Here is a 25,398-nt window from a genome sequence, read left to right on the forward strand (position 1 = left end):
CTGTTACAACGTTAGCTGTCGATCGCAACGGACTGGTTTCGAGGGGCATGTATGTATTCATGTACCTGTAATTTGCGGCTGCGGCAAAGATCACAGGCCCGTCTGGCAATGGGCTTGCCCTTTCTTGAGCTCTCTCCTGGAGACATGATGTGTAAGGATCGGTATCTTCTGAGGCTAGTAGTGAAAACGGAGGCGGTGGCTGCCAATCCTTGACAAGACTGCTAGCTTTTGATTGGTCCATGTGGAAACCATTTTAAAGCCAGATGCCGACTTTCTATTCGTCCACGGCCCACTTGTGATACGAAATATTTGCTGCTTTGAAATATAGCCCGGCAATTGGCCAAGGAGCCAAACGAGGGTGAGGGGTGCAACTCCATCAAAATCAATTCACCATCACCCTTATTAAGTAAAAACACGAAGTTCTATATATTCCCTTCCACATACTATATTCTATGAACCGGTAACGGTAAGCAATATATGCGAACCTCAGTAGCTGAGTTGGAAATTGAACGAAAGGCCTAAGCATTATCCCTTTGAGTGCCACAGCCCTTAGGCGGGGTCACGACAGGGGTATTAGACCAATCAAAATAGATTTAACTAGCAGTACTTCTCCGTACATACTAATTTGTATGACGGTAAAAGTCCCGGCAGTTTTGATTGCGACAAATCACTACCTCACAGACTTCACAGCCGTATAAGGTCTGCCTGCCTGAGCCTCCTCGGTGCCGACTTTGTGCATTATCTGATATCGGCTGCAAAAAGAAGCTATTTTCAATCCTCCTCTTTTTAAAGGGTCGGGGCTGCCACTGTCTGAACCCTTTGCAAGCAAGGCAATCCGAGAATGTTCCCTTATTGACATAATTAATATCCCTTTGCAGATGATTTTGCCGTAATTGAGTATCGGTCAAGTCCTCCTCTTTCCCTGACCTAGATCTCTTCCTTGCGCCACTTTCTTGGCCAAATTTGATAAATAGGGCGTTGGAGATGCACCTCTTCCAGGTCTTGAGGGTCTTATAAGGCGGCCACCGCGGCTATGAGGTCTTGAGCTGCAAAATGAATCTATTTGTAAGTGTTATATCGAGAATTAAGGACCAAAGGAGCGCCTGCTATGGGCCACGGCAAAATCGGTGCTTATAGCTTGTATAGGACCTTATCTGATTTCCTTGGTCTACGTGATTCATTTCATCGTTATAAGAAGCAGATATAGTCGGTATAGGAATAACCTTTATTATAGCATCGCTAAAGGTCTCCTGTATTGGCTTAGATTATGCCCCTTTGTTAGTAGGCTTCCTTCTTCTCTTTGGCATGCGTTAGTCATCGGCACCACTGTATATAGTCGAGAGAAATAACACAAGGCTATTATCCTTCTAAGCGATTGTAGCAACCTAGGAAGGATAAATTAGTAAGGGAATTATATATAAATAAGTCCCTTAGGTATACGAGGTTATCTATCATAGGGATTAACTTTACTTTATTATATTTAAAGCCTAAGGTGCCTGCCTTATCCTTCCCTTTTATAACTTTAAGGTCCTTAGTAATACCATAGTTAGAGCGGCCTTCTCGAAGGGCATGGAAGAGATTAGGCGAGGAGAAGGGGTTATCCACAAAGATATAATATGTCTACTTCGGCAGCATATTAACTAGGTGAATAACAACTCCTGCCGTATTGCTGAGGACCACAGTCTCCTTGGGCTTTCCCTTTCCCTTCTTCCCCTGTTGCGGCTTCGCAGCTGGCTTCTTTTTCTTCTTCGGCAGCTCGATGATAACAGCGGTATATAGTAATGTCTTTACATGCCACAGCCACCGAATAAAGAGACAATTTAAGGCGATACTCCAGACTTTAAACCCTACGGGCATAGGCTTACTCTTTGCTCCTGCCTATAAAAGGGACTATATACTTATCTACAGCAATGTTATTCCCTGGTACATAGAGCTAGGCTAATACCTTTAATATAAGGTTAGACTATAGCTTAGTAGCTTAGAATGCCTTAAGAAGGGCCTCTTCCTTACCTAGGTTAAGCAAAGTTTAGTTAAAAGTCTATATATAGCGTAAGATTAACTAGAACCTCCACAAAGGCATAAACTTAATAATTAAATGCAGGGGGGCCTAAGCACCTAGGGAAGGAGGGCTCTAATAGCTCTTGATTATATTTTCCTTATGAATTCTGAGGTAAATTATCAACCCAAGCCATATATATACTTATAAAGCCGAGAGCCCGTCCTACCGGTTAATCTGTAACTGGTTGGAAATAGCCGAGTTTTAGCTATTAATAATGCCATTTTACATAAGATAAGAGACCCAGCTATTCCTATAGCAGACCCATAACTATACAAGAGATATGTTTTTTTTTTCTTTTTCCCTTGCCGTCAGCCTTATACGAGGCCATCGAGCTTTTTAACTTTTCTACAAAGGCTTAAACAGTGAGACCTCTATAGCAGGCCATTATCGCAGAATTTAAAATCATATATATAAGGGATATAGGTATAAAAAGCTAAAATAGCTTAAGTAGTATTAGAGGCAGTATATTAATGTAGAAATCATGATCTTCTATGTTTAAAGGCATGAAGTTGCAGCCGAATGCCTCTTCAGGCAGGTTAATTATTATTTCAGTAGGACATAGGCCTATTTGCTATGCATATATGTAAAAGCTATAATTATCAAAGTCATATTCTTTTACTTATATTTCATTAAGAATCAGTAGGTAATTCATAGTTTTAATAGATATTAAGTAGCATGAGCTTTTAGTAGTATTTTGCTAAAATTGAATATCTTACAATTATCTGGTAACTACCCTGCACGTATTAACCTTGTGACTAAGCTAAGTGCAGCGAGTGACCTCCCTAAGGACTGTAGCACTCAAAGGGATAAAGTAATAAGATCAGGAGATTAATAATAGAGGTTGCCTTAAATGAATTAAAAGTCAAACTGAATTTGCACTTAGGAAAAACCAAGCTTCTCAGCACACAGACTGTGATAGGTCCATGGAGAGAGTAATACTTATTGTATTAATTGGAAATCTAATTATGAGGGTGGAAACGGACCAACAAACGTGGTTTTTTCCACAGCAAGTATAGCTTTGAATCCCTGAACAAATCAACTTCATTGTTCACCAATTCCCAGTCAAAATGATACACCATCTTGGCGATAATAATCCTCATTTCAAGATACGCCAGGTTGATGCCTAAACAAGCTCTCGGGCCAAGTGAGAAGGGTTGACTGGCCTGCTTCGTGTCTCCAAAACCCCCATCGATCCAACGCTCTGGTATAAAAGCGTGTGGATCTTTCCAGTAGCGTCCATCATGCTTGGTAGTCCAGTGATCTACACTCACAACGACGCCTGGAGGAATGTAGTGGCCGTCTATTATAGCACCGGGCGAAACACGTGGAAGACCGAAAGGCGCAGGCGGAAAGATTCGAAGCCCTTCTTCAATAACTGCAGAGAGGTACTTTAAATCTGCAGTAGCGTCTCCTGTGATCTCTGTGTCCGACTGGAATCGCGAATGGACTTCGTTAGAAAGAGCCTCCAAACACGACACATTTGACAGTAGGCAAAAGACAATCCCGGTGAGGCATGTAGCTGTGGTTTCCGACCCAGCCACAATAAGTGTATTGGATTGTTGGCAAAGCTCAGGCTCCGGAACTTTATTGCCACCTTTGCGCAACAGATGCGAGAAGAAATCTCCGCGGTCTTCGGAATTGGGCATCTCAAGCCGTTTCAGCATCTTCTCGCGAGTCAAGGCCATATGTTTTCGATGAATAACACTGGCATCTTTCGGGACCACAAATGGTAGATACAGGTTGACGAGAGGAACACGTTTTCTCAACCCTGAGAGCATCATGGCATAAGATGCATCAATAATGAGTGACACCCAGAAGTGTGATCGCCCTTCAGCAACAGCAGAAAAAGACTCGCCAAATGCGAGGTCACCTAGAACACACGAATTAAGGCATGAAGAATAGCTGGAATGTTGAAGCAATACCGATGATATCGAACGTCAACCAATTGAGGGCCTCCTCAACATTGATTCCGGCTCCTCCAGGACTTCCAAGATTGCGCAATTGGCCCAGGAATAGATCCACATAACCATGAATCAGTGTTTCTTGACCGCGTAAAGATTTGGCGCTGAATGCATGAGATAGATACTTCCTTTGCCGCGAGTGTTGTACGGGGTCTCTGACGCTGACGATACCCGGGTGGTCTCCAGCTACATCGTACCAAGAACCTTTGATGAACCTCTTCTTATCTTTAAGCGCATGTCCGTAGATATCGTGATAGGCCTGCACACTAGCGAAGGAAAGTTCATTGGGGGCAATGCGCACCACATCGCCTCGGGTCGGAAGTCAGGGCATGCTTGGCGTGACCAAAAAAAAAGGATAAAAAGGAGGATAACATACCATATTTACGATGCGTTTCTTCCATGATGAACGGATATCGACCGGAGGTCCATTTTAGGGCGTACCAGATCTGATGGGACTTAGCTTAGCATTGAGCATGTGTGAAGTACAGCATGATAGCATACGTCGGAAACGGCCGCCAATTTAGGACCTGGGAACTTTGCAAGCGGGTGGAATAAAACGCGGTATATAATGGTTAGAAGCCATAGTGAAAGCTGGAGCGAATGCGATATTAGCGAGTAACTTGATGGTTTCCCTTGGATGCACAACACACCAAAAGGCCACCAAGAATGCTCAAGCTGGCTGTCATGGTCACTACTGTGGAACTGATACCTGCTTCAGTCTTAATGGAGGTGCATATGCGTGGATCGTTAGCAGGAGTTGTTGAGGAAGCTAAGGTTTGGATTTTAATCTATCTATTATAGGATCCCTTTTATCCTCTGGTCAATTTGCTATAAATAGCATAGGTAGTAGAAAGTGGTCCATGTATTGGCCTCATGTCTCCCCCAGGAGGAGAAGATCAGCATGTTCATCGACGATCTTAGTACCATCCGAAACAACATAAACAAGGTTAAAAGGCTTCATAATGCATAATTGCAGTGATAACATTATGGTTAAAGATATCGGGCTAGGGGGGAAATATTTACTCAACCAATTCGCAAGACATTCAGGTTGTTTTATCTCTTAAAGTGGACATCCAGACCTCCACAAAATCATTTTCAATAGTATTATACCGGGTTTATGCATTATGGACTATGATTTATATACTTCGCACAAGTTTAGTTATATTGCCTTAAATTAGTGGCTGCAAGGTGATTCTCCGACTTTAGTCCGCTAGATCAAGTTCGAACCCCTGTCGTTTTAGAATTACATACTACTGGAGATTCTCCGACTTTAGTCCGCCCTCTCAGACTCAGTTTAAGCCCCCGTCATATCAGAATTAGACTATTCAAGATTCTCCGATTTTAGTTCTCTAGTCGCATCGATTAATCAGGTGCTTGAAGATAAACTAGCGGTCACGGAGCTCTATTCGGAGCCGACAACAGCCCGTAAGCCCGCTGTTAGAATAACATGCTTGATTAATGATAAAGTAGATGGCTTGAAACGCAACATAAATAACTATAGTACAGTACACATCCACCTCAATTCGCTGCAACAGAGCAAACTCCATCGAGACGATTTGAAAGTTTTGAGCGACTAAGTCTAGCCTGCAAAAAAATGACAGCCACTCCTATATCGTGGGCGCCTCCCGTGTATCCACCAACTACGATAGACAATGATGGGGTGAGTCTTGCCGTCCGACTTTGTTCTGTAGTTATGATTCCAACGAACTAACTTTTAAAAAGACACTCGTGAATAGATACGACGCTCGGAAAACATTAGCATATGTTACAACAGACACCAACAACGTGAACAAGTGCGTGACCTTCCTTCTCACGTCACAATCTGGTTATACTAAACGTCGTAGTGTCTTCATGCTCTACTGGATCACAACAAAGGATGGACTCAAATATCACTTGACAAGCAACGCAGGCTTGCGCGGGGCCGACCTACTTGGCACATTTATTTCCTTGAATGACCTCCAGGACCTTACTTCGCGGGGAGCTTCAATCCTTCATCCTGGCTCTGGAAATCCCGATCGCCTGGAGCTGAAGAGCGCCACGCAGAGCATCACTAGCCCTGAAGGGGGTGATCAATGGACCAATACCCACCTTGAGCTCGACTTTGTTGGAATCAAACTCGACATGACTATACAGCCTACGGGTGGCAACTTCTACTACGGCGGCGGAGGCGGCGTCCAGCTGGTCAATCGGGGACCAGACCCTGACGGCTCTACTGCGCTTCCTGGATGGTCCTGGTATTGGGTTAGTAGCATATCGATTGCCTGTTGGATTTGGCCACTAATAGGGTATTTAGGCCAACCCTACAACCCGTCTTGAGGGGCACCTTGTAATCGATGGAAAACAACACGAGATTGATCCGGAACAGTCATACGCCTTGTTCGAAAGACAATGGGGCAATTTCCACATTGGCAAAGGCTACTATGCCCTGTGGTTTTACCTGGAGTCTGGAGAGGTTCTCATATCGTGGTCCATGGAACCAAGCATCGACGGTGAATCGAAAATCGCTTTCGCTTCTGTTTGGCACCCAAACGGCCGGCATGAAATGTTACCAGTCGGCCCCAAGAGCCGGGCTTGGGATATAGAAGCTAGCCCTCGAACCGGCTTGAAGTACTTTAATAAGTTCTTCCTGGATTTGCCGGCACGAAATGCCTATTTCACGTTTGATAAATGGATCCGCGACGGTGAATTAATCCCAAGCCTTCCAGAGCAGCGTGATAAGTACATTACGATATCTGAGTCGTACGGTGAAGGAAAAGGCTTTTGGGACGATAAGGAGGTACAGATTCAGGGCCATATTGAACAATTATCTCTTCTGAGATAAAATTCAAATTAATAGCGATAGTGTATATAGGTAGGCAGGGTTGTACTCTCTGACTTGCTGCTGTCTTTTCATCTATACGTTAATAAGCATTGAAGGCAAAGTACTAGGCATTCTGAAACCCAACGAAATGACTTATTTATAAAAAACAATGAGTCTAATTAGCAGACGCGTTTTCTAGGAAATTTCTCGAACTTAAAATGTAGGCATAAAAGCACGCCTTAGTATAGGCAATTTTTATTACTAGATCAAAAGAGTTTTCTCAGTCTTCCTTGTCTAAAAACTATCGCTGCGGCTCTCGCTCCTGGCCTGGACCTCCTGCCTTTATGATGGATATCACGATGGTGGGAGACCCAACTCGCTGGTCGGGAAATGTTTTCGCTTCGAAGAATGTACGGATTGCATTTAGCTTACTATAGATAGAGGCGGCGCTCAAGAACGATCAGAATAGTACAAAGATGAAACCTTGAAATATCTCTCCATAAATCGCTTAACGAAACTTTGCTTGTCCATACCCAATACTATATGGTGTTACTGAAGCTGCGGACCAGTTACATTTCCAAAGAAAAAAAATCTAAAATGGTAGAGTCGTTTCACAGGGACTTATGCCAATTTCTGACCTGTAATTATCATTTGTAGACAGCCTGATATTCTTATTGTGATTTCTTATTAGATAATAAATATCAACTTGAGAAGATCACGTGCTAATATGCGATATTTCGGAATATTATACCTTATTTGCGAAAGTGCAAGAGTCCGAAAGTGCCCATAGACCGACGCATCTATAATAACTTGCACCGTGCAGACTAAGCTCCTTCCCCCTCTTGACTACTGCCATTTAAATGATAGTCCTTTATCCTATTGGGCTCCCCATATGCTTAACATCTTCAAGCAGATGAGGCTACGGGCATAACCATGGGCGACAGATCATGGCCTCTTATGCGCAGACTTTCGGTAAGACATGGTGTCCTCCTCGCCGCGTGAAGACGGTGGGGATGTTTTATTTAAGGGAATCTGCTAAATTCTTAACAGTGCACGAATTGCCGATACAGGAAGGTACAGAGTGAAATAATAATATCCATTTAGAAGCCAGAAATGGCGCATACTTATTCTCATATATTATAGCTTCGATGTGATCGCGCCTCTCTAAAGTATGATTGGTGTAATAGCTAGCAACTTATCTGCGAATATCTAACGCGCCAGATACGCAGGCTGAAGCAGAAATTTGCGAAATAGTATATATTATATTTCTATTTTAAAGACGTCCCCGCTGATTCTCTTGTGGCCTGAGCACGGATAGCGAAGCTCTGTTAACCATTAATGAGCGCCTGCGCCGGGTCGAACAGCAGATGTTGGGACCTGAATGAGATACGAGCTCTTTACCGTGAACCGCCAGACGTAGGCTGCTCACTCAGATCAACGGCCCCCTCATTCTTTGGGCCAGAATTCACAGCTGACATGCTATTTAAATATTAGTAAGTTGCGGGGTTGATAAAAAGGGAATAGATCTTACTCACACCCTTCTTCCTGCGACAAGTGAGACAGGCTCTTGAACGGGTCACAGCGATCAATCGGAATTCCGTTCAAGTATCCAACTAATCACGCACGCTTACATCTTGCATACACCCTGAACGCATGTAAGACGAGTCGGTCATCGTTCAATTAGGCATCGTGTTCGACCCTTAGTTCACAGTGGCTTATGCGAATTTGAATGTCTGATGGCTACGCACGAAATAAAATACCATCCCCTTTATCAGATTATTATAATCTTTCCCCAGGTATCAACTGTTATAGCCCGCCAGTAAATTAGCCAAGCATATTATAGATAGCCACGTTCATAGTATAGTTCAAAAGATTTGTTTGATATGTTCCCAGCCCTCTTGTCTCAAGCTGACGGTAATATCATACGTCATCAGGATTCAGAGCCATACCCGCGCAGTAGGGCGCTTAACCGCCATGGTCCTATAGTTTCCACTGGCGATGTCAGCTTACGCCTGTAATTTGTGCTTATTTACCCTTACGTCTCACTCTTCATTCCCATTTAATTAATCCTCAAATATTCCTGTAAACATTCCGAGGATAGGACAGCCCGAGTATCATTTGGCAATCATGGGTGGCATCACTCAACAAGACACCACGTCTCCGCCAGACGTGCATCTTCCCCAGTCCAGCGGCGCTAGCAACGAGAGCAAAAACGAAGCAGCAGAGGGCAACACCCCGAATAGTAATGATGAAGAGGCCGTGGCCGAATTCAAGCCATCCTTTCGCTTCTGGATCATCCTGGCGAACCTATCACTCCTTATCTTCCTCGCTACGCTCGAGAACACCATCATTGGGACCGCGTTGCCGTTTATTGTGGAGGACCTGAAGATCGGAAGCAACTACGTCTGGGTTGCTCACATACAGTTGCTCACCGGGTAGGAGTGCATAAGAACCAAGTTCCGGAATAAACAGGCTGACGGCTATAGAACCTCTGTGTTGCCCCTGACAGCACAACTCGCCAACATCTTCGGCCGCCGCTGGGTGACCATCGTCGTCACTTCGCTTTTCATTGTCGGTTGTGTTATGTGCGGAGCCGCCACGAATGAGGCAATGATGCTGGCTGGTCGAGGTATCCAGGGCGTTGCGAGCCAGAATTGTGTCATGCTTACAGAAATGGTCATCTCGGATCTCGTCCCCTTGAGAGAGCGTTCCAAGTACATCGGCATGACGCTCAGTTTAGCGGCGTTTTCTCTCATCTCGGGACCTATTATTAGTGGTGCCCTTGTTAACAACGTGTCCTGGCGATGGGTGAGCTGTAACTATACCTTCTTTTGGCGAAACTTGATATCCTAACGTCGTTATCTTAAGATCTTCTATATCAATGTCCCCATTGCTGGTGTCGCACTAATCGGCCTTTACCTCTTCCTCCACGTCAAGTGGAACCGAAATGAGACCATCATGACCAAGCTCCACCGCATCGACTGGGTTGGCAACATCATTATCACCGGCTCTAGTATCAGTGTTCTCCTTGCCTTGACGTGGGCACATGTCGTATATCCTTGGGACTCACCAGAGGTCCTTGCACCGCTCATCATAGGCATTATCGGTGTAGTTGTCTTCTTCGTCTGGGAGGCCAAGTGGGCTACCGAGCCTGTCGTCCCGCTTCGCATATTCAAACACTGGAGCTCCATCCTGCTGTACATCGAAACCTTCATGTGCAACTTCTGCCTTTTCTTACCGGCCTACTTCCTACCATTGTTTTTCCAGGGCGTCATGGCCTCGTCTGCAGGCCGAACAGGTGTACAGATGATCCCGCTGACAGCATTCATGATGCCCAGCATGATCTTTACCGCCGTTGCTCTTCCAAAGGTTGCCAAGTACAAGGTTTTCCACGTCGTTGGCTTTACTCTTCTCACGGTAGGGCAAGGCATCTTCTCGACGCTCAAGCGAGAAGACTCAAACGCCGAGTGGGTATTCAAACTCTTTGTTCAGCCCATCGGTACAGGCTTTTTGGCTGGCTCAACGCTTCCGGCTATCCAGTCATGGACAGCTGAGGCGGACATGGCAGCGGCAACGGCCGGATTCACCTACATCCGAGGCATGGCCATGATCTTCGGCATTGCTATACCCAGCACAATCTTCAACATCTTTATTTCAAAATACTCGTCCCGCATCGACGACCCCGAAGTTCGCGCTCTTTTGAATGCAGGCGACGCCTTCGCTCTTGGATCCAAGGATTTCGTCATGAGTTTCGATGATCCCGTGCAGAGCCAGATCCGCGAGACGTTCCAGCTAGCGATCCAGAAGGCTTTCCAGCCAACCATCGCGTTCGCAGGCATAGGATTCGTGCTGGCTTGCATCTGCAGGGACAACAGACTAAGATCTGAACTGGAAACTCTATACGGATTAGAGGAGAAGAGGAAGAAGGAAGGGACAGTAGAAGAGGCCACGAATATAAGGACGACGGTGGAAAAGGTGGAGGGAGACAAGTAGAACGACGCTCGGAGCAGATATACTTTGGTGCACGTGGCTTTTAGGTTTGCTATTCATGTAATTCTTAGAATTTAGTAAGCTCTCTTATTATATATGGCCCTAATTTATATAAAATATTAAAAGGTCATGGAAATTCCTTTATAATTTATCTTTATCTAATTTCATATTATAATAACATATAGAATAATTCTAGCATTTCTTAAAACCCGACTACCCTGTTAGATTTTAGCATCCAGCAAGCCGCTTTAACACATCTACTAAGTACCTACCTATCCCCTACTACTGCTGTATTAAGAACTGGTTATAATTTCTTTTTTTCTTCTTTTTTTGCTTTTTCTTTAATAAGATTTTATATCTTTAAATACTATTTTAATTTATAACTTAATATAAGAATAAGTAATCCTTATACTAATAGCCTTACTAAGCCTTAAGATAATAAATATTATCTCTCTTTAAGTTTTTTATCTTATTATAGTAATTATTAGCCCTAATGATCTTCTTAAGCTACCTACCTAAATCTTAATTTATCTTCTATATAATATCTCTAATAGACTACGGTTTAACCTTTAATGCCTTTAATATATCTTTTAATACTACGTCGGGGCAGCAATGGTCGTAAGGCCCTTTAGCCCTTCTTCTAAGAGGGACAGAGGAAGACTATATGGCCAACATCTCAGGGGAGACAGGTCTATTACATAATAACCCAATATCCAACTCCTTCACTAGCTACCAGGACCTTTGGAATGACAGCTGTCCTGCTGCCCTAAGCATGACTATATCGCCGGTTCTTGAGTTACAGCTTCCTATTGAAACCCCGTTAAACTAACTATTATCCCTATGTCAGATCTCTACTGCTGCGTATGGGCATTGGAAATGGAAGGCCCCCTTCGACGTTGATTGAAGTTGCGACTCGCATAGTTAAGCCGGGTTTCCCCTAGGTATGGTAAAGCCAATATCCTAGTAGCAAAGGCCAGAAGGAATTCGAAAATGTATCCCGGAAAGTATGCTCCGTGTACGTCGCGAGGCCTGTTATAATAACAAAGCTGCGAAGGCACCAAGAGGATTGGATACTCTCTGTAAAGTCACATTTATCCTTGAGTGGCTTTGGTGATACCCTATACCAGTACTATAAATGGCTGCGGGAGTCAGGGTGAGCGATCCAGCATGCCAATTAGTTTAAGAAAAAAAAAGAAATGCATAGAGCATGTTACCTACTTATACCATCCACTACTTCTACCATTTACACGAATGAACCCTCAACTTCTTTAAATCTGGCTATAATTTCCCTGGTGGCTTGCAATGGCAGGGCTTTTACCGTGCGGCCCATATTGCCTGTCATTGTCTCAGCCATAGTGAGCGCATTATATATAGCCTCTTCTGTAGCATCCGCTGCTGCTTCAAAGAGGCCATTAATAGTCTGGTTGTCGGTTGCTTCTATGTTAATCATCCCAGGCTTGAAAGGATCAACGGCCCTGTGCTGGCCGGTGACTGTCTGCACGGGTATCTCGGCAGCTGTGGAAAACGCAAGAAACAGATCCCCCGAAGGGTTGTGAGCATAACTGCCCACACGCGCAAGGCCCATGGTCGCTCGCTTGGCCAACCGCTGGAGCTGAACAGGAAGAAGCGGCGCATCCGTGGCAAGAATGACGATGATGGACCCATCCTTTTTGTTCTTTGCCTCGTCGTACTCTGCATCATGAGCAGCGGCGGCCTTGCTGCTTGCGTTTCTCTTTTGCAGGATCCGTCCGACCGGGACGCCCGAGATGTGCAAATGCTGGAGTCTCCCATAGTTGGCCTGGACAAGGGCGGCAACCGTGTACGACGTCTCGTTTTCCCCAGCCACAATTCTACTGCTGGTCCCGGTGCCGCCTTTCCACCCTTGACACAGCATGCCTGTCCCGCCGCCCACGTTCCCCTCTGCAATCGGCTCCTCGGAAGCATTGGTGATACTGTCCACAACGTGTTCTGGCGTCACAGCAAACTGTCTCAGGTCGTTGAGGTGCCCGTCAAACGTCTCGGCGACGACTGGCAGCAGGAACCAATCGACGCCCTGCTCACCCTTTCCGTAATGTTCAATTGCGTACTTGTAGATGCCGGTATAACATGGCCCTACGGCAAAGCTGTTGGTGATAAGGATGGGCGAGTGCAAGAGACCGCTTTCCTCGATCCAATGTGTCCCAGTCATTTCTCCTGATCCGTTGAGACGGAAGACGCCGGCATGGCAGGCCGTGTGGAACCAGTCTTTCCGAGGGAGGATGGTCGTTAATCCCGTGTTAATTTGCCCACTCTTGTCACGGATAGTGGTCGTGTGGGCAAGGACACCGGGCACGTCTGTGATGCCATTTTTCGGACCAGGTGGCCAAAACCCAAGATGCGCTTCTGGTATGACATCGCGGAGCCTGCCGCGGGTTTGCTGATGGGACATACTCGTTGCCATTACTTTAGATACTCGTATTCTGTCGCTTTTCTGGTGGGATCCACTGGGTCACTATGCTAGTCTGAAAAACAGGAGGGTAATTACTCTACCCTATTTATAAAGCCAGGGCTTTAAAACGAGATAGAGGATTTGCTGCGTTATTTTCTAGCTACTGGCAATGAGTCACGCCGATCCACTTATCTCCTGCTCATCTTACTGCTTGTAGTCTAAAAAGGAAGGTACTAGGATACCAGCTCAAAGACCCCACGTTCGCCAACTGAGTTTCCTAAGCTGCCATGTAACGACAAGTTCATCAGCGGTCTACTATTGACAGCGAGTACGAGTGGCTGGTGTTCCGGGAATTACACTGTCCTTAACAATCTCTTGCTTAACCTGCGGCGAATGTTAATATCTTTGCGAAGGAGATCAGGGTTTAAACAGCAAATGGGGATTGTGAAGTAAAAATAAATAAGTAAAAGCAGGGTAAATAAGGTACATATCAGAAAGTCTTGGGCTATGGCGTAGCCACAAGGTGTATATGCATCAGACCCAGACATATAGGCAATAAAAGGCTTCTTCAAGCCCGACGTTGAACGAGTGGAATAAAAATATATTACAACCTGTTGAGCGAATCGTCTCTTTATCCCAACATTGCTATCACAAACATTTAGCTTCTACTCCTTACAAAATGGCTCCCCAACTCCTTTGAGTAGGCCTTGGGATCATGGGCCGTGTAAGAGCCCCCGGTCTTCCTTTGTCATCACACTTTCTCATTTCTCTCTATGGAATGTGCTTGAACCTCGTCCAGAAGGGTTCCCTAGACAAACCACTCCTCGTCTAAAATCGTACTCAAAAACGATCTGACGACTTTGTAACCCGAGTCGGCTCGGCCAATGCCAAGACGCCGACCTCATTGCACGAGGGTGTCAGGTCCTCTGACATTATTTTCTCCTGCTTGAGTTCAGACTCTACCGTGCTAGATATGTGATAATCCATGACCAAACAAGGCGATGTCCGCGGGAACCTATTTGCTGAATGTTTCAACTATCTCGCCTGAATTAGTTGACAAGATCGCGAAATTGATGATTGATGATTGATCATGGAGCATAGTTTGTTAGCAGTCCAGGTATTTACATTATTCCAAGCAGTACTTGGCAATGTTTCTTTATTGAACGTATTCTTTTGCATAGTCTTTGGCCCGCCACAAATGGCCAATAGTGGTACACTCATATTTGCAACTGCTGGCGCCAAGTCATCAATCGAGAAGATACGCCCATACATGAAAGGTATCATGGGGCGTGATGAAATCTCTTTTGAAGATATAAGTTCCTATATAAATTTAATTATTAGTAGGCTATTAACGCAAATAATAATTATTAGGGTACTTACGTTTAGCGCTAATAGAAAGCAATGCTAGTCTGCTAGTTTGCCAATGCGTGAACCGTAGCCGCCACAGCCTTTGCCACGCCCACGACGAGGCAATTTTAGCAAAGTGCATCTTGTATGTTACATTGCTAAGCAGAACCATTCCTGGCGATGATTAAGTTCTGCTTGTAGTGGATGATGCAGATTTTGGCTCGCTAGTACGTGCTGTCAGCGAGGGTTAATATCTCTTCGAGACATGCCAAGGATGTCTAGTCTAGTCGATATTTGGCCAACAATTGATGAAGAATTTCATCACACCCTAATCGATACAAGACACGGCCAAAACCAATCAATCAACCAACCAATCAACCAAGCTCAAGATGTTTTTGTGGCTTTGGCACGGTCCGTTTCGGATTGAAGCTGTAAGCTGATGCGGTTGGATGCGGTTGGTCCAGCGGAAGATTTGTAGCCAGTACCCGGTCATTTTTCTTGAAACGCACTAAGGTTATAGTAATACCGGGTGCGTAGTTCCTTCGTAAAGGGAAATCCCTGTAGGTTTAAGACCCTTAATTGGGGAACAGAGCGTTATGTGCTTAATGGTGGGAGCTGATGCTCCTGAAGATTCGGCCCCGGTTTTGTGCGGCTATCCGGGAATGTAAACAACAAAGCTTAAAAGGAGACATGCAAAATATAGAATATAGTATAAATATATGTATTTGTGCATTAATTTGTTGAACAGATGTAAAACTTGAAACGTTTTGACGTTCAACATTCACAAGCGCTCCCTATCCTTAGCCGACTGTTGAGATTGTGGGCCTTGAACGTGTCCAAGGTAAAGGATAAGCTCAGGAAACCCTACCAAATACCAGATCAGCTTCCTCTATTGAGCGTATCCATCGGCTCTCGACACTTTGAATCTCATTCATGACACGTACTAAGTGAAATGCGATTAACCAGGTTTCTCGAAGCCTGTTTTGTGTATTAGTGACAAAAGTTTTATGCGATCATTCACAACATATTCCATTACGAACAATCCTTAGAGTAAGCGTTGGCTTGTCTAATATTATATAAATCGTTACTAGGGTCAGGCAATTAAAGTTATAAGCACCAATTCATGATGATCTCTCGTCTTGAATGATTGACTTGTGATGCAAACAATTAGCAAGGAAAAGGTTATGTTGTCTAAGTATCTAACATGCCCAATTTGCTGTGCAGGTAAGTTCCAGAAGACTTTCTGATCTATATGGCTTTACTTGATATTGAAACGAACAAATGCTATTTGAAAACTGTGTCACGTAGTTTGGTGCAAGATTGCAATAATATGTCTGATTAACCTGATGTGTCTTGGGACCAGCCCTAACTAACATCTCGTGTTGGTGATGCAGCCAAACTCCAAAATCGCGTTCTCGATGCATTCGCTTCTTCCTCAGCACACTATTCATTCGGCCCCAACCCCACTTCAACATTCCTCTTATCGACGATGCCCTGCCCCTGAGGTACTAAATCTTGAGCCACTGAAGGACGTCTAAACGCGTTAGGCTCTTGGCTAGTCTTGACAGCGACAGCTGAGGAAGATTAGTATGGTAAATTGGTTGTGCGGCGTGAGTGAGGAACTTACCAACTACTGAGGCAGTGACGAGTACTATTGGAAGGGCTTTGGAGACGCGTGCCATGCGCGAGACGGCTGGGGCTGGTTGAGCCGGGAAATCGAAGGGAGGAAGAGGTCCGCCGAATGAATTGGTTGTCATGATGAAGGTTGGAGTTTGTGAAGTAACTGTATTGTCGTGCAAAAGGCTCTGTTGATGCAGTGATTGTTGATGCAGATGAATTGATGAACTGATTGAATTGAGTTGAATAGACCATTCTTTTATATCAATTCCCATCCCTGGTTTCCAATATCTGGCATTGTTAGTCGGCACGTCCCGTTAGCGCAAAGTCAGATCACCAAACCCCTAATGTTTCCAGGTGAGATCTGGAGGTGGCCAGATTCGTCACTTCTGGTGCTGGAAGTGGCGTGGACTGTGGGGCCATGAACTGCTTTTCCCCCATGCCCTGAGTGTAATGTGTGTAATATGTCTAATGATACATTTATGTGTTTTGTATCATTTGCAAGATACTGCCAATGGCAGTACGGCATGATACAGATTGGTTTGAGATGCGCGGGGAATAGAGCTATAGTTTAAAAATGGCTTTGTTTTGGAGCGTAGATTATATCTACCGCATCTCGGGGCGTTTCAGATTATCCGAGCGCTGCAGATCTTGTTTTACTATATTTATCTATTGCACTGAGCGATCTATAAAAAGGATATAAAGTAGCTATATTAATAATCCAAAAATATAAACAATTTACGAATCCAATACTTACTAATAAGACTGACGCGAGAATAATCCGGACTCAAAACCGTCAGTCGATTCTATTCCGACTTTTTGCGATTCGTCATTTCCTCCGCACAATCTCTCCGCGGGGATGGAGGCACCTAATATTAACTTTGCAAACCCCCTGTGATCGATAATCGAGCGCACTTTTCAGGGCGTCGGTGGCCAATCGAGGTAGTATGATTGCCAATCTACCAGATGATGCGCATAGACATACACATGAGCTTTGCGAGTTCCTTATCAGACTGAAACGCGTGATATTCTGTGTTCTTTGCGGAGCCCTTATGGTCCAATGTCCTCGGTGTACTCCTCTTAATGGCAACACCTAATTATAGGTAATCGTAGATAGCTCAAACATGTTCTTGACATATTACTATTCCAATGCGCGACATGTTTTATTCACCGACTCGTTTTTTATAGAACCAGGGACTCCCCGAATTAGCGCCCGCGGTTGGTGCCCCATTCTCGAAACTCTGGGGCCGCGGAAAGAACATGCGACTTTGAACTTAAGCTTACTAGGGTATTAACTGGCGCTTTGATGATAGCAAAAATAGTTGTGGAGGCGTTAGTGGATCTAGAGATAAGTGTTTCCTGAGACAATTCTGGGGGTTAACTGATGTAGTAGACTGCAAGCTGCAGCGGAGCCTCAAACAGTCTGAGGCAAACAAGTTTATGCAAAGGATCTTAACAACTAAAAGCCTTGACAATTTGATGTACTTGCAACCATTATTCTACACCATATATGTGATATTCTACCGGTTCGTATCAAAACATCCGCCCTAACTCTTGACAGCATCTTTCCTCTTAAAGTCTCCTAATCGAAGCTGTCAGCACTCCTCAAGCCACAGCAGCCAGTTCTAAAGTTACTCTTAGGTATGACACTTAATAGACTTTCTCTCCCTTTCTATTAAAGATCTCCTGAATGAATGCTTTAAGATTTTCACCATGAACCGAGGGATACAAATTACTTGCAAGCAGATATCCAAGATATACATCGTTCACGGCAGTATTGTCACCCCAAACCCCCCAGGACATCCAGTACTCTATCACACTGCGCGTTTGGCTAATCTCATCAGTGCCCTTAAACTGGAGGTACTGGGCTTCTAGCTGCTCTTTGGATAACTGCATCACTGTCAAGCCGTATTCAACTGTAATTAATTCTGATAATTCTGACTCACCTCAGTGCATTCTGGCTTCTCGCCAGTTACCTTATCAACCAACTCGTGCACTTCATTCTGCATCTTGGCCTCTGTGTCAGCCAGGACTTTCTTATTGATGGTTCGGGGATCGTCGATGATGGCTGCTACGTATTTACCCACGTCGAGTACATTGAGGAGCGCAGATGGGGTGTTCCCTCCTGCAATGATATTGTTGTTGGGGAAGGCCAGTCCGTGATCCAGTTTACCTGATGGCACACGAAGAACCGTAAGCTTATACCACCAGCCAACATCAATAACCGTGTAAGGAAGATAGATACGCTGGATGTGGTCTAGAATCTCCTCCTTCTGTAAGGTCTTAGTTAGCTCAGCTCTGGACTTGTAAAGGTTAAGTTTACCTTGTCGTGAAGCTTCATTATTCCCCGAGGAGCAATAGTGGCAAAGGAGTAGGGCACGTATCGCATCGCGCTGCTGCCTTGGCTGCATTTGAAAGCGGAATCTCGTCATCAAGTGACTCATAGTGGATAGCCGAGATGACCACATCGATGCCGGTTAGAGCAGCTACCAGTTTATCGTGGGGACCTCGCAGATCCACAGGAATGATCTTGGCACCTCTTCCTCGCAAGGTACTATCCATAACCCCTCTTTAAGTATAACCCCTCCTTTAGCAAGTAAAATAAAAAAGCTACTATTAAGAATTAATAACTTTATTTATATAGAATTTAATTAAATAAATAGAAATTTATAAAAAAATATTTTTATAAATTATAAATAGGCTTATTTATTATACCCTAGGTATAATAATTAGTTCCTAATTATAAATAAACTAAGCTATACTAGGTTTATTATTAGCAGATTATAAAAAGTATAATACTAAGTATTTATTAAAATATTATATCTCTTAATAGTAGGTTTAATATATATTAGGCTTAATTAATATAAAAAAGTTTTATATATTAAATATATCCTTAGTTTAAACTATTGCTTTTTTACTAATTTTACTTTATTTATTCTTATATATAAGGTTAATTAATTATATGCCCTACTATATATATTTAATTAATAAAGTTATAACTTTAGGTTAATTTAACTTTTGCCAACTAACTTATATAAAAGTTAACCTAATTCCTTTAATTCTAACTTTAATAGAATTTCTAAACCCTGCCTTTACCCTGCGTTTATCTTAGAATGCTATATATAGACTCCCTCTTTGCTCTTATAGTCTCAGACTATAACTAGCTTATTACTTCTATATAAGAGGGAGGATATAAAGTACCTATTTGGCCTTAATTATTACATTCTTAAGCCACCTTTTATACCAGGCTAAGCCTATAAATACAGTAAGAAAAGCTACCTCTTTTGCCTTAAGATATTAGCCTTACTATAAGGCTTCTTCTAGCTTCTTGAATCTAGATAGCTCTCTAGCTAGCTAGGTTAGAGATATTATACTACCTAGGTAATTTAGATTTATATAACTAATTAGGCCAATTAGGCTATATTTAAAGATAGCTATCTTAACTAAGCTTAATCTGCCCCTTAAAGAGAAGTTTATCCTAATAGCTTTAGCTATCTTATATAATATATAGTAATTTTTGCCCTTAGCTTACTTTAATATTAATCTAATTATATTAATAAGATTATAATTAATTATATAATAGCCCTAATTAGGCTGCAGGCTATTATATAGTATTATATTAGTGGCTATAATTAATATTAACAAGTATAACTAGAAGTTACTTTAGGGAAAATATTTATAAGTTTATACTTAATCTCTTACTTAGTTAAGATTTAACTAACCTTTAAGAGGAAGTATAATAAATAGATTAGGTATATTCTTTAGGTAAGATAAAGAAAGAAGGTTAACCTAGCTGCTAAGAGGTAATAGGCCTGCAGCTAGTATTAATACTACTTAGTTAAAGTAGTAATTATGCCATTAAGGCAGATAAACCTTATCTGATTTTAAATTCTATAATAATAGCCTGCTATAAGGGTCTTACTATTTAAGCCTTTATAGAAAAGTTAAAAAGGCTTAATAGCCTTATATAAGGCTAATAATAAGGAAAAAAAAATATTAAATATATATTATAAGGTTTATTATATAATACTTTTAGAATTATATTTAATTATATAATTCTTCCTTTTATTTTTTATTACTTTTTAATTAATTATTTTCTTAGTCTTTTAATTAAATTATAAAGTAAATTATTTAAAATAAGTAAAAAAAAAGGCTAAAGAAAGTGTTACGACCCCAGCGGTTACGTCACGTGTACCCCACAATTTCACTCCTTTCAAGAACCAATCACGATGCAACCATGCAGGGACGACCAGCGTAGGGACGCCGTCGTCCCATGGAACGAAGCGTCCCAAGGACGACAGCGTCCGCACATATCGTCGTCCTCACATCACACACAGTAGTATATAGAACACATTCATTTGCACTTTCATAGAACTTAGCTCACCAGCTATCAATAAAGCATCTTTACATCAATAAGCCTAACACGCATTACTTGATCATTAAGAAACGTGACACTTCGCATCGCTCAGCATCACGCCCTACGTTATCTGCAAACATAAACCTAGTACGGACTAGTTTACCTGTTTGGAAACCCAACCGTCACAGAAAGACTTCTTAAAGCGTAATAAGAAGTTAATAAAACTATTATAAGATTATCTTATATTTATTACTAAGGATATTTACTATAAGAATATAATATTTAATTTATTATTAATAATATAAATACTTTTATAAGTAATATTATTTTCTTAAGAAGAAGATAAGATAGTTTTAAATATTTAATCTTTTAGTAATATAAAGTTATTAACTAAAACCTAATTTTTAACTCTTTATTTTTTATTATTATTAATAAAAGTTCTTTAAGAATTATTAAATATTAATAAAATATGTTAATAATTCTTATATATTTTTATTTTTTAAGTATTTTTATTATTTAATTTAATATATAATTTTTTTTATTAATTCTTTTATATTTCTTTTTAAATTTATAAGTTAGCCTTAAAAGATATATTTAAATATCTTTAAAGTTTAATATGATTTAAATATTTATTACCTCTTAATAAGTAAAGCTTTATTAAGTTAATATTATTATAATTAGTTACCTTAATTATAGCCTATATAATAGTTATATAAGCTATTAAACCACAGGGCAAAAAATCAGGCCATAATTACTATATAAGTAATTATAAGTATATTATAGCTACCTTATAAAAGCCCTATAGCGCTATTATAGGCACGAATTATAATAGCCTAAACCTAGCTATATATAAACTAACTAAAAAGCCTTATTTCCTTTTTAACTAGCCTTAATCCTTTTCTTATAACCTACTTTAAAGCCTAAGATAATTTAAATTAGTTTTTAATATTAAAAAGTAAAGTTATAATTATATATTTATTTTTTATTAATCCTTATAATATACTTAAAATATTTATTATACTTTTACTTTTAAATTAGCTAAAAACCAAGTAATAAAGATTATATAATAAACTTATTATTAAGTAATTTAATTTAACTTCCCTTATACCTTTTAATTATAATTACTAATAATATTAAAATTATATTATAATAATACTTAAAAGAAGCCTATAAATACCTAATCCTAATAAGCCTTATTTAATAAAAGGCTATAATATAATTAATATAATTAACTAAGCTATTAAGGAAAATAATTTTAATAAGCCTTATAATATAATAATAAAGATTCCCTTATTTATATTAATAATATACTAATATTTAGCTAATTTATTAAGTCTATTATATATTATATCCTATAACTTATTTAACCCTTCTTATATTACTAATATTAATATTATAACTTTAGGTCTTTAACTTTAGGTAACTAAACTTATATAAAACTTAACATATTTTCTTTTTAAACCCTATAATTACCCCTTTTTTATCTTTATTAAGGTTTAATTTTCTCTAATACCTTCTTAGCCTGCTATTAGATAGCCTTAAGCCACTTATTATATAAGCCGCCTAGGTAAAAGGCCTTAATAAATTACCTTTCCCTCTGGCTTAGATTTACCCCTTTAAGTAACTTCCCTTCTAGCTTATAAAGTAATTTTATCTTATAATTAAGAAAGCCTTTATTAATTAACTAATAATAAGACTATAAAAGTAGGAAAATCTTATAATTAAAAACTACTAATTTAATATAACTAATATTAGTTTCTTTTTCTTAGTTTATTTTAATTTTTATTATTATATTATAAAGCTTATTATAAATATTTTTCTTAATAGCTTAGATAATTATATTAATTATATTATAGCCTTTTATAAAATAAGGCTTATTAGGATTAGGTACTTATAGGCTTCTTTTAAGTATTATAATAGTAAAGCTATAATACTATTAGTAGTTATAATTAGAAAAAGGAAAGTTAAATTAAATTACTTATTATAGAAGTATAATTAATAATTTAAGTATAGTATTTATAAGGGTTAGTAAAAAAGTAGCCTTTAAAGTAGGTTATAAAAAGAAAATTAAGGCTAGTTAAAAAGTAAGGCTTTTTAGCTAGGTTATATATAGCTAGGTTTAGGCTATAATTAAGGCAGCTAATTATAATAATATTAACTTAATAAAGCTTTACCTACTAAGAGGTAAGAAATATTTAAATTATATTAGACTTTAGAGATACTTAGATATACTTTTTAAGGCTAACTTATAAACTTAAAAAAAAAAAGATTAATATATATATATATATCCCTATTTATAGCCCTTTTTTAATTAATTTAATATAGCTTTATTATTAAGGATAATAAGTATAATTATATCTTTATAAGATGGCCTGGTAATAAAGATCTTTTTACTAGGATATTAGTAGATCTTGTGTAGAAGTTGAAATAAAGATACTGTTTATTAATAGTAAAGATAAAGTAATAGTGGTTTGCAAACCATATTGCAGGCTTGTTTTATAATATATAATAGCGCAGTATCTAAATTATTTATATAACAGCTAGAAGCCAATGGCTTAGCTTGGGTCCGGCCATAAATCTTCTTTTTCAGCGCGGTAATGGTCTAACTTATCCTCATCTCATACTTCTAAAACATCTAGCATATCCAAGCCGTAAGGCTGCCCGATGTATGTCTCCCACAACTCATCAAACGGGAAAGGCATATCAAGACTATCTAGCCTAGAGCCCTCATATCCTGATAAAACTGATTCCAGTGGCGTTGCATCTTCAGTGTATGTCGAGATAGTCGTAGATGGTGGCCAAACGCCATATGAGACTAGCAACTGCATCAAAATATCTAGTAACTTCGCAGCCATCTTCGAATGATCTTTGACATCGTCCAGCTTCTTCAGAACATCCATCAGCTCAGATAATTGCATCTGACCATCCTGGTTGCAGCAGATATCAGTAGTAAGAACAAGTGCCCCGATAAACATGTGGAATATGGTGCCCTGGATCTTCATGAAATCAGCAGAGTGCGACATGTCAGTCATGCTCATGCCTCGCTGGGAGGAAAGGACAACTCGGGCAGCATTGAGGCTCGCTTGACGCGAAAAGGCATGTAGAGCCTTGTTGACACGTCCGGGAAGATAGGGGAAATGCAGTCCGCATCGAAAAATGTTAATCAGAAGGTTGATCAAGAGTCGTTGCATCGGAATGTGGGGATAGCTTTGGTCAACTTTTTTGGTACTTTCCGACTCTGATAATTCAAGCTTAAAGAAGGCTGGGAGTTCAGATAGCAAGGAGTCCAGCTTGGCATCTAATGAGAGGATTAGCTCGCATGATGCTTCGCTTGGATCGTGCGGCATTAGATCGGAAATGCAGCGAACTACCTCGGCAACCTTGACGCGCTGAAGGTTGTAGGACATAGTGGTTGGTTCCGAAATGGGCCGCTCCTTGTACTCAAGATTACTGAGATCGTCATCATTGATGTGTCTTGGCAGTTTCGTGTTCATGAGATTTGCTTGGATGAGGTAAGTAGCTCCAGACGTTCCTGGATCAAGTCAGCACGTCAAATTCATCTTCAATTACAAATATTCACCTTCTGCCTTTGAAGATGCCCAGTCAGTCGCTACAAGATACCACCAGACCCTTCTCTTTATCTCCTGTGTCACTGGGTCCCCATCAACCTTGGAATGGCCCTGTTTAGCAGGTACCCGGTCAACAACATGAAGTCCAAGGCTATGAGAAACAGCAATAGCTTCAGCAAGCAAGATACGATACCGAGGAGAAAAGGTTTCCGTATGATGGATGCCAAAGCTGAGGAGGATCAATGCTTGTACGTTCTCAAGGGTATGGTCCGCCCTTCGACGATGTTGCTCTAGACAGTCCATCGCCATTCGAATGTAGGCGGCAAATAACACCAGCCTTTCCTTGAGTATTGCGATAGCTGAAGTTAGGTTACCATCCACAGGCTCAAGGATCGTCGCCAAGGCAATGACGGATAACATCAAGGCGACTCCTCGAGGTGCAGTTGTTGCAGAAATATTGACGATTTGGTCATATGCCTCATCTACAAGAATACCAGCGTGGGGCTCGTAGATGATGTTTTGGACGTGGCCCAAGTATTGAAAGTATACTTGAAATAGGCGCATTACCTCCCACTTGGGAGGAAGTTGTATGTGGCGAGGTTCGATTGTTTTCTGAGATTTGTAGTCTGCTGAGATTGATATACTAAGCTCGTGCGTGAGTGCGCGATACTGATAGCTGTTAAAACAAAGAGCAATGTGCAGAATGATCATCATAAAACTTACCAGGAAACTATCATTGACCGAGTATTTGGTGGCTTGCATTTGATCTTCAAGAGTCATTGACTCCGCGACGTTGTTGGAAGCGGGTTCTTGGGGTTGCGAGACGCTGGGCACATTGAATCGAATGGCGTTCAGCTGCTTGCCAATTGGAGTCGATATAGAGACGTGTTTGCTCCTTTTTGTTGGGTTGAGGTAAGTCTCGATTTGATCTAGTCTCGAGAGTATGCTCGACAGTGCGGAACAGTTTGCCTCTTGAGGTAACGGTCTTTTGACTGCTCGATTAGGAGGCAGGTCTTGCTCTGCGCAATCAACCGACCGCGCAATACAGTTCGCGCATGGTTGTTGTCGATCACATTTGAGCTTTCTCTGGCGACATGAGAGACATGCGTTTCTCTGGGAGCTTGGTGCCATTGTGGTTGTACCAGCAATTAGTCGTTCGGGTCCGCGGATCCGTCATGATTCGGAGCCTCAACTCAGCGAGCGGTTAATTATCGGGCTATGAAGAGGACGAATCATATCCTTGAATCTCGCCTGGGTCCGGTCCGGTCCG

General features: G+C 41.3%; 7 protein-coding genes across 7 annotated transcripts; 2 read left to right on the plus strand and 5 right to left on the minus strand.

The window, feature by feature from the left end:
* Positions 1-3,018: 3,018 nt before the first annotated feature.
* On the minus strand, positions 3,019-4,706 carry FOBCDRAFT_236141 (cytochrome P450; the record flags this gene model as incomplete). The annotated part of the gene is made up of 5 exons (XM_059610049.1): positions 3,019-3,929; positions 4,057-4,329; positions 4,397-4,466; positions 4,522-4,611; positions 4,671-4,706. 5 exons carry the CDS (start codon positions 4,704-4,706, stop codon positions 3,019-3,021), a joined length of 1,380 nt encoding a protein of 459 aa, XP_059463979.1.
* Positions 4,707-5,614: 908 nt separating this feature from the next.
* FOBCDRAFT_247464 (uncharacterized protein) lies at positions 5,615-6,841 on the plus strand (the record flags this gene model as incomplete). Its single annotated transcript, XM_054703058.1, has 4 exons — positions 5,615-5,680; positions 5,743-5,813; positions 5,865-6,261; positions 6,314-6,841. 4 exons carry the CDS (start codon positions 5,615-5,617, stop codon positions 6,839-6,841), a joined length of 1,062 nt encoding a protein of 353 aa, XP_054559033.1.
* Positions 6,842-8,947: 2,106 nt separating this feature from the next.
* FOBCDRAFT_122449 (major facilitator superfamily domain-containing protein) lies at positions 8,948-10,813 on the plus strand (the record flags this gene model as incomplete). The annotated part of the gene is made up of 3 exons (XM_031194957.2): positions 8,948-9,255; positions 9,307-9,628; positions 9,689-10,813. 3 exons carry the CDS (start codon positions 8,948-8,950, stop codon positions 10,811-10,813), a joined length of 1,755 nt encoding a protein of 584 aa, XP_031029695.2.
* A 1,122-nt stretch (positions 10,814-11,935) lies between these two features.
* On the minus strand, positions 11,936-13,331 carry FOBCDRAFT_213671 (peptidase family S58-domain-containing protein). Its single transcript, XM_031194958.3, has one exon. It carries the CDS (start codon positions 13,248-13,250, stop codon positions 12,054-12,056), a length of 1,197 nt encoding a protein of 398 aa, XP_031029696.2. The 5' UTR covers positions 13,251-13,331; the 3' UTR covers positions 11,936-12,053.
* Positions 13,332-16,028: 2,697 nt separating this feature from the next.
* On the minus strand, positions 16,029-16,342 carry FOBCDRAFT_268284 (uncharacterized protein; the record flags this gene model as incomplete). The annotated part of the gene is made up of 2 exons (XM_054703059.1): positions 16,029-16,159; positions 16,213-16,342. The coding sequence occupies 2 exons, from the start codon at positions 16,340-16,342 to the stop codon at positions 16,029-16,031; spliced, it is 261 nt and encodes an 86-aa protein (XP_054559034.1).
* A 1,510-nt stretch (positions 16,343-17,852) lies between these two features.
* FOBCDRAFT_195963 (uncharacterized protein) lies at positions 17,853-18,591 on the minus strand (the record flags this gene model as incomplete). The annotated part of the gene is made up of 3 exons (XM_054703060.2): positions 17,853-18,092; positions 18,149-18,475; positions 18,526-18,591. The coding sequence occupies 3 exons, from the start codon at positions 18,589-18,591 to the stop codon at positions 17,853-17,855; spliced, it is 633 nt and encodes a 210-aa protein (XP_054559035.2).
* A 4,586-nt stretch (positions 18,592-23,177) lies between these two features.
* On the minus strand, positions 23,178-25,259 carry FOBCDRAFT_284949 (uncharacterized protein; the record flags this gene model as incomplete). The annotated part of the gene is made up of 3 exons (XM_031194962.2): positions 23,178-24,091; positions 24,140-24,797; positions 24,852-25,259. 3 exons carry the CDS (start codon positions 25,257-25,259, stop codon positions 23,178-23,180), a joined length of 1,980 nt encoding a protein of 659 aa, XP_031029700.2.
* Between the last annotated feature and the right edge of the window lie 139 nt (positions 25,260-25,398).

This window comes from Fusarium oxysporum, chromosome I, assembly GCF_013085055.1.
Source record: "Fusarium oxysporum Fo47 chromosome I, complete sequence".
Classification (NCBI taxonomy): domain Eukaryota; kingdom Fungi; phylum Ascomycota; class Sordariomycetes; order Hypocreales; family Nectriaceae; genus Fusarium; species Fusarium oxysporum.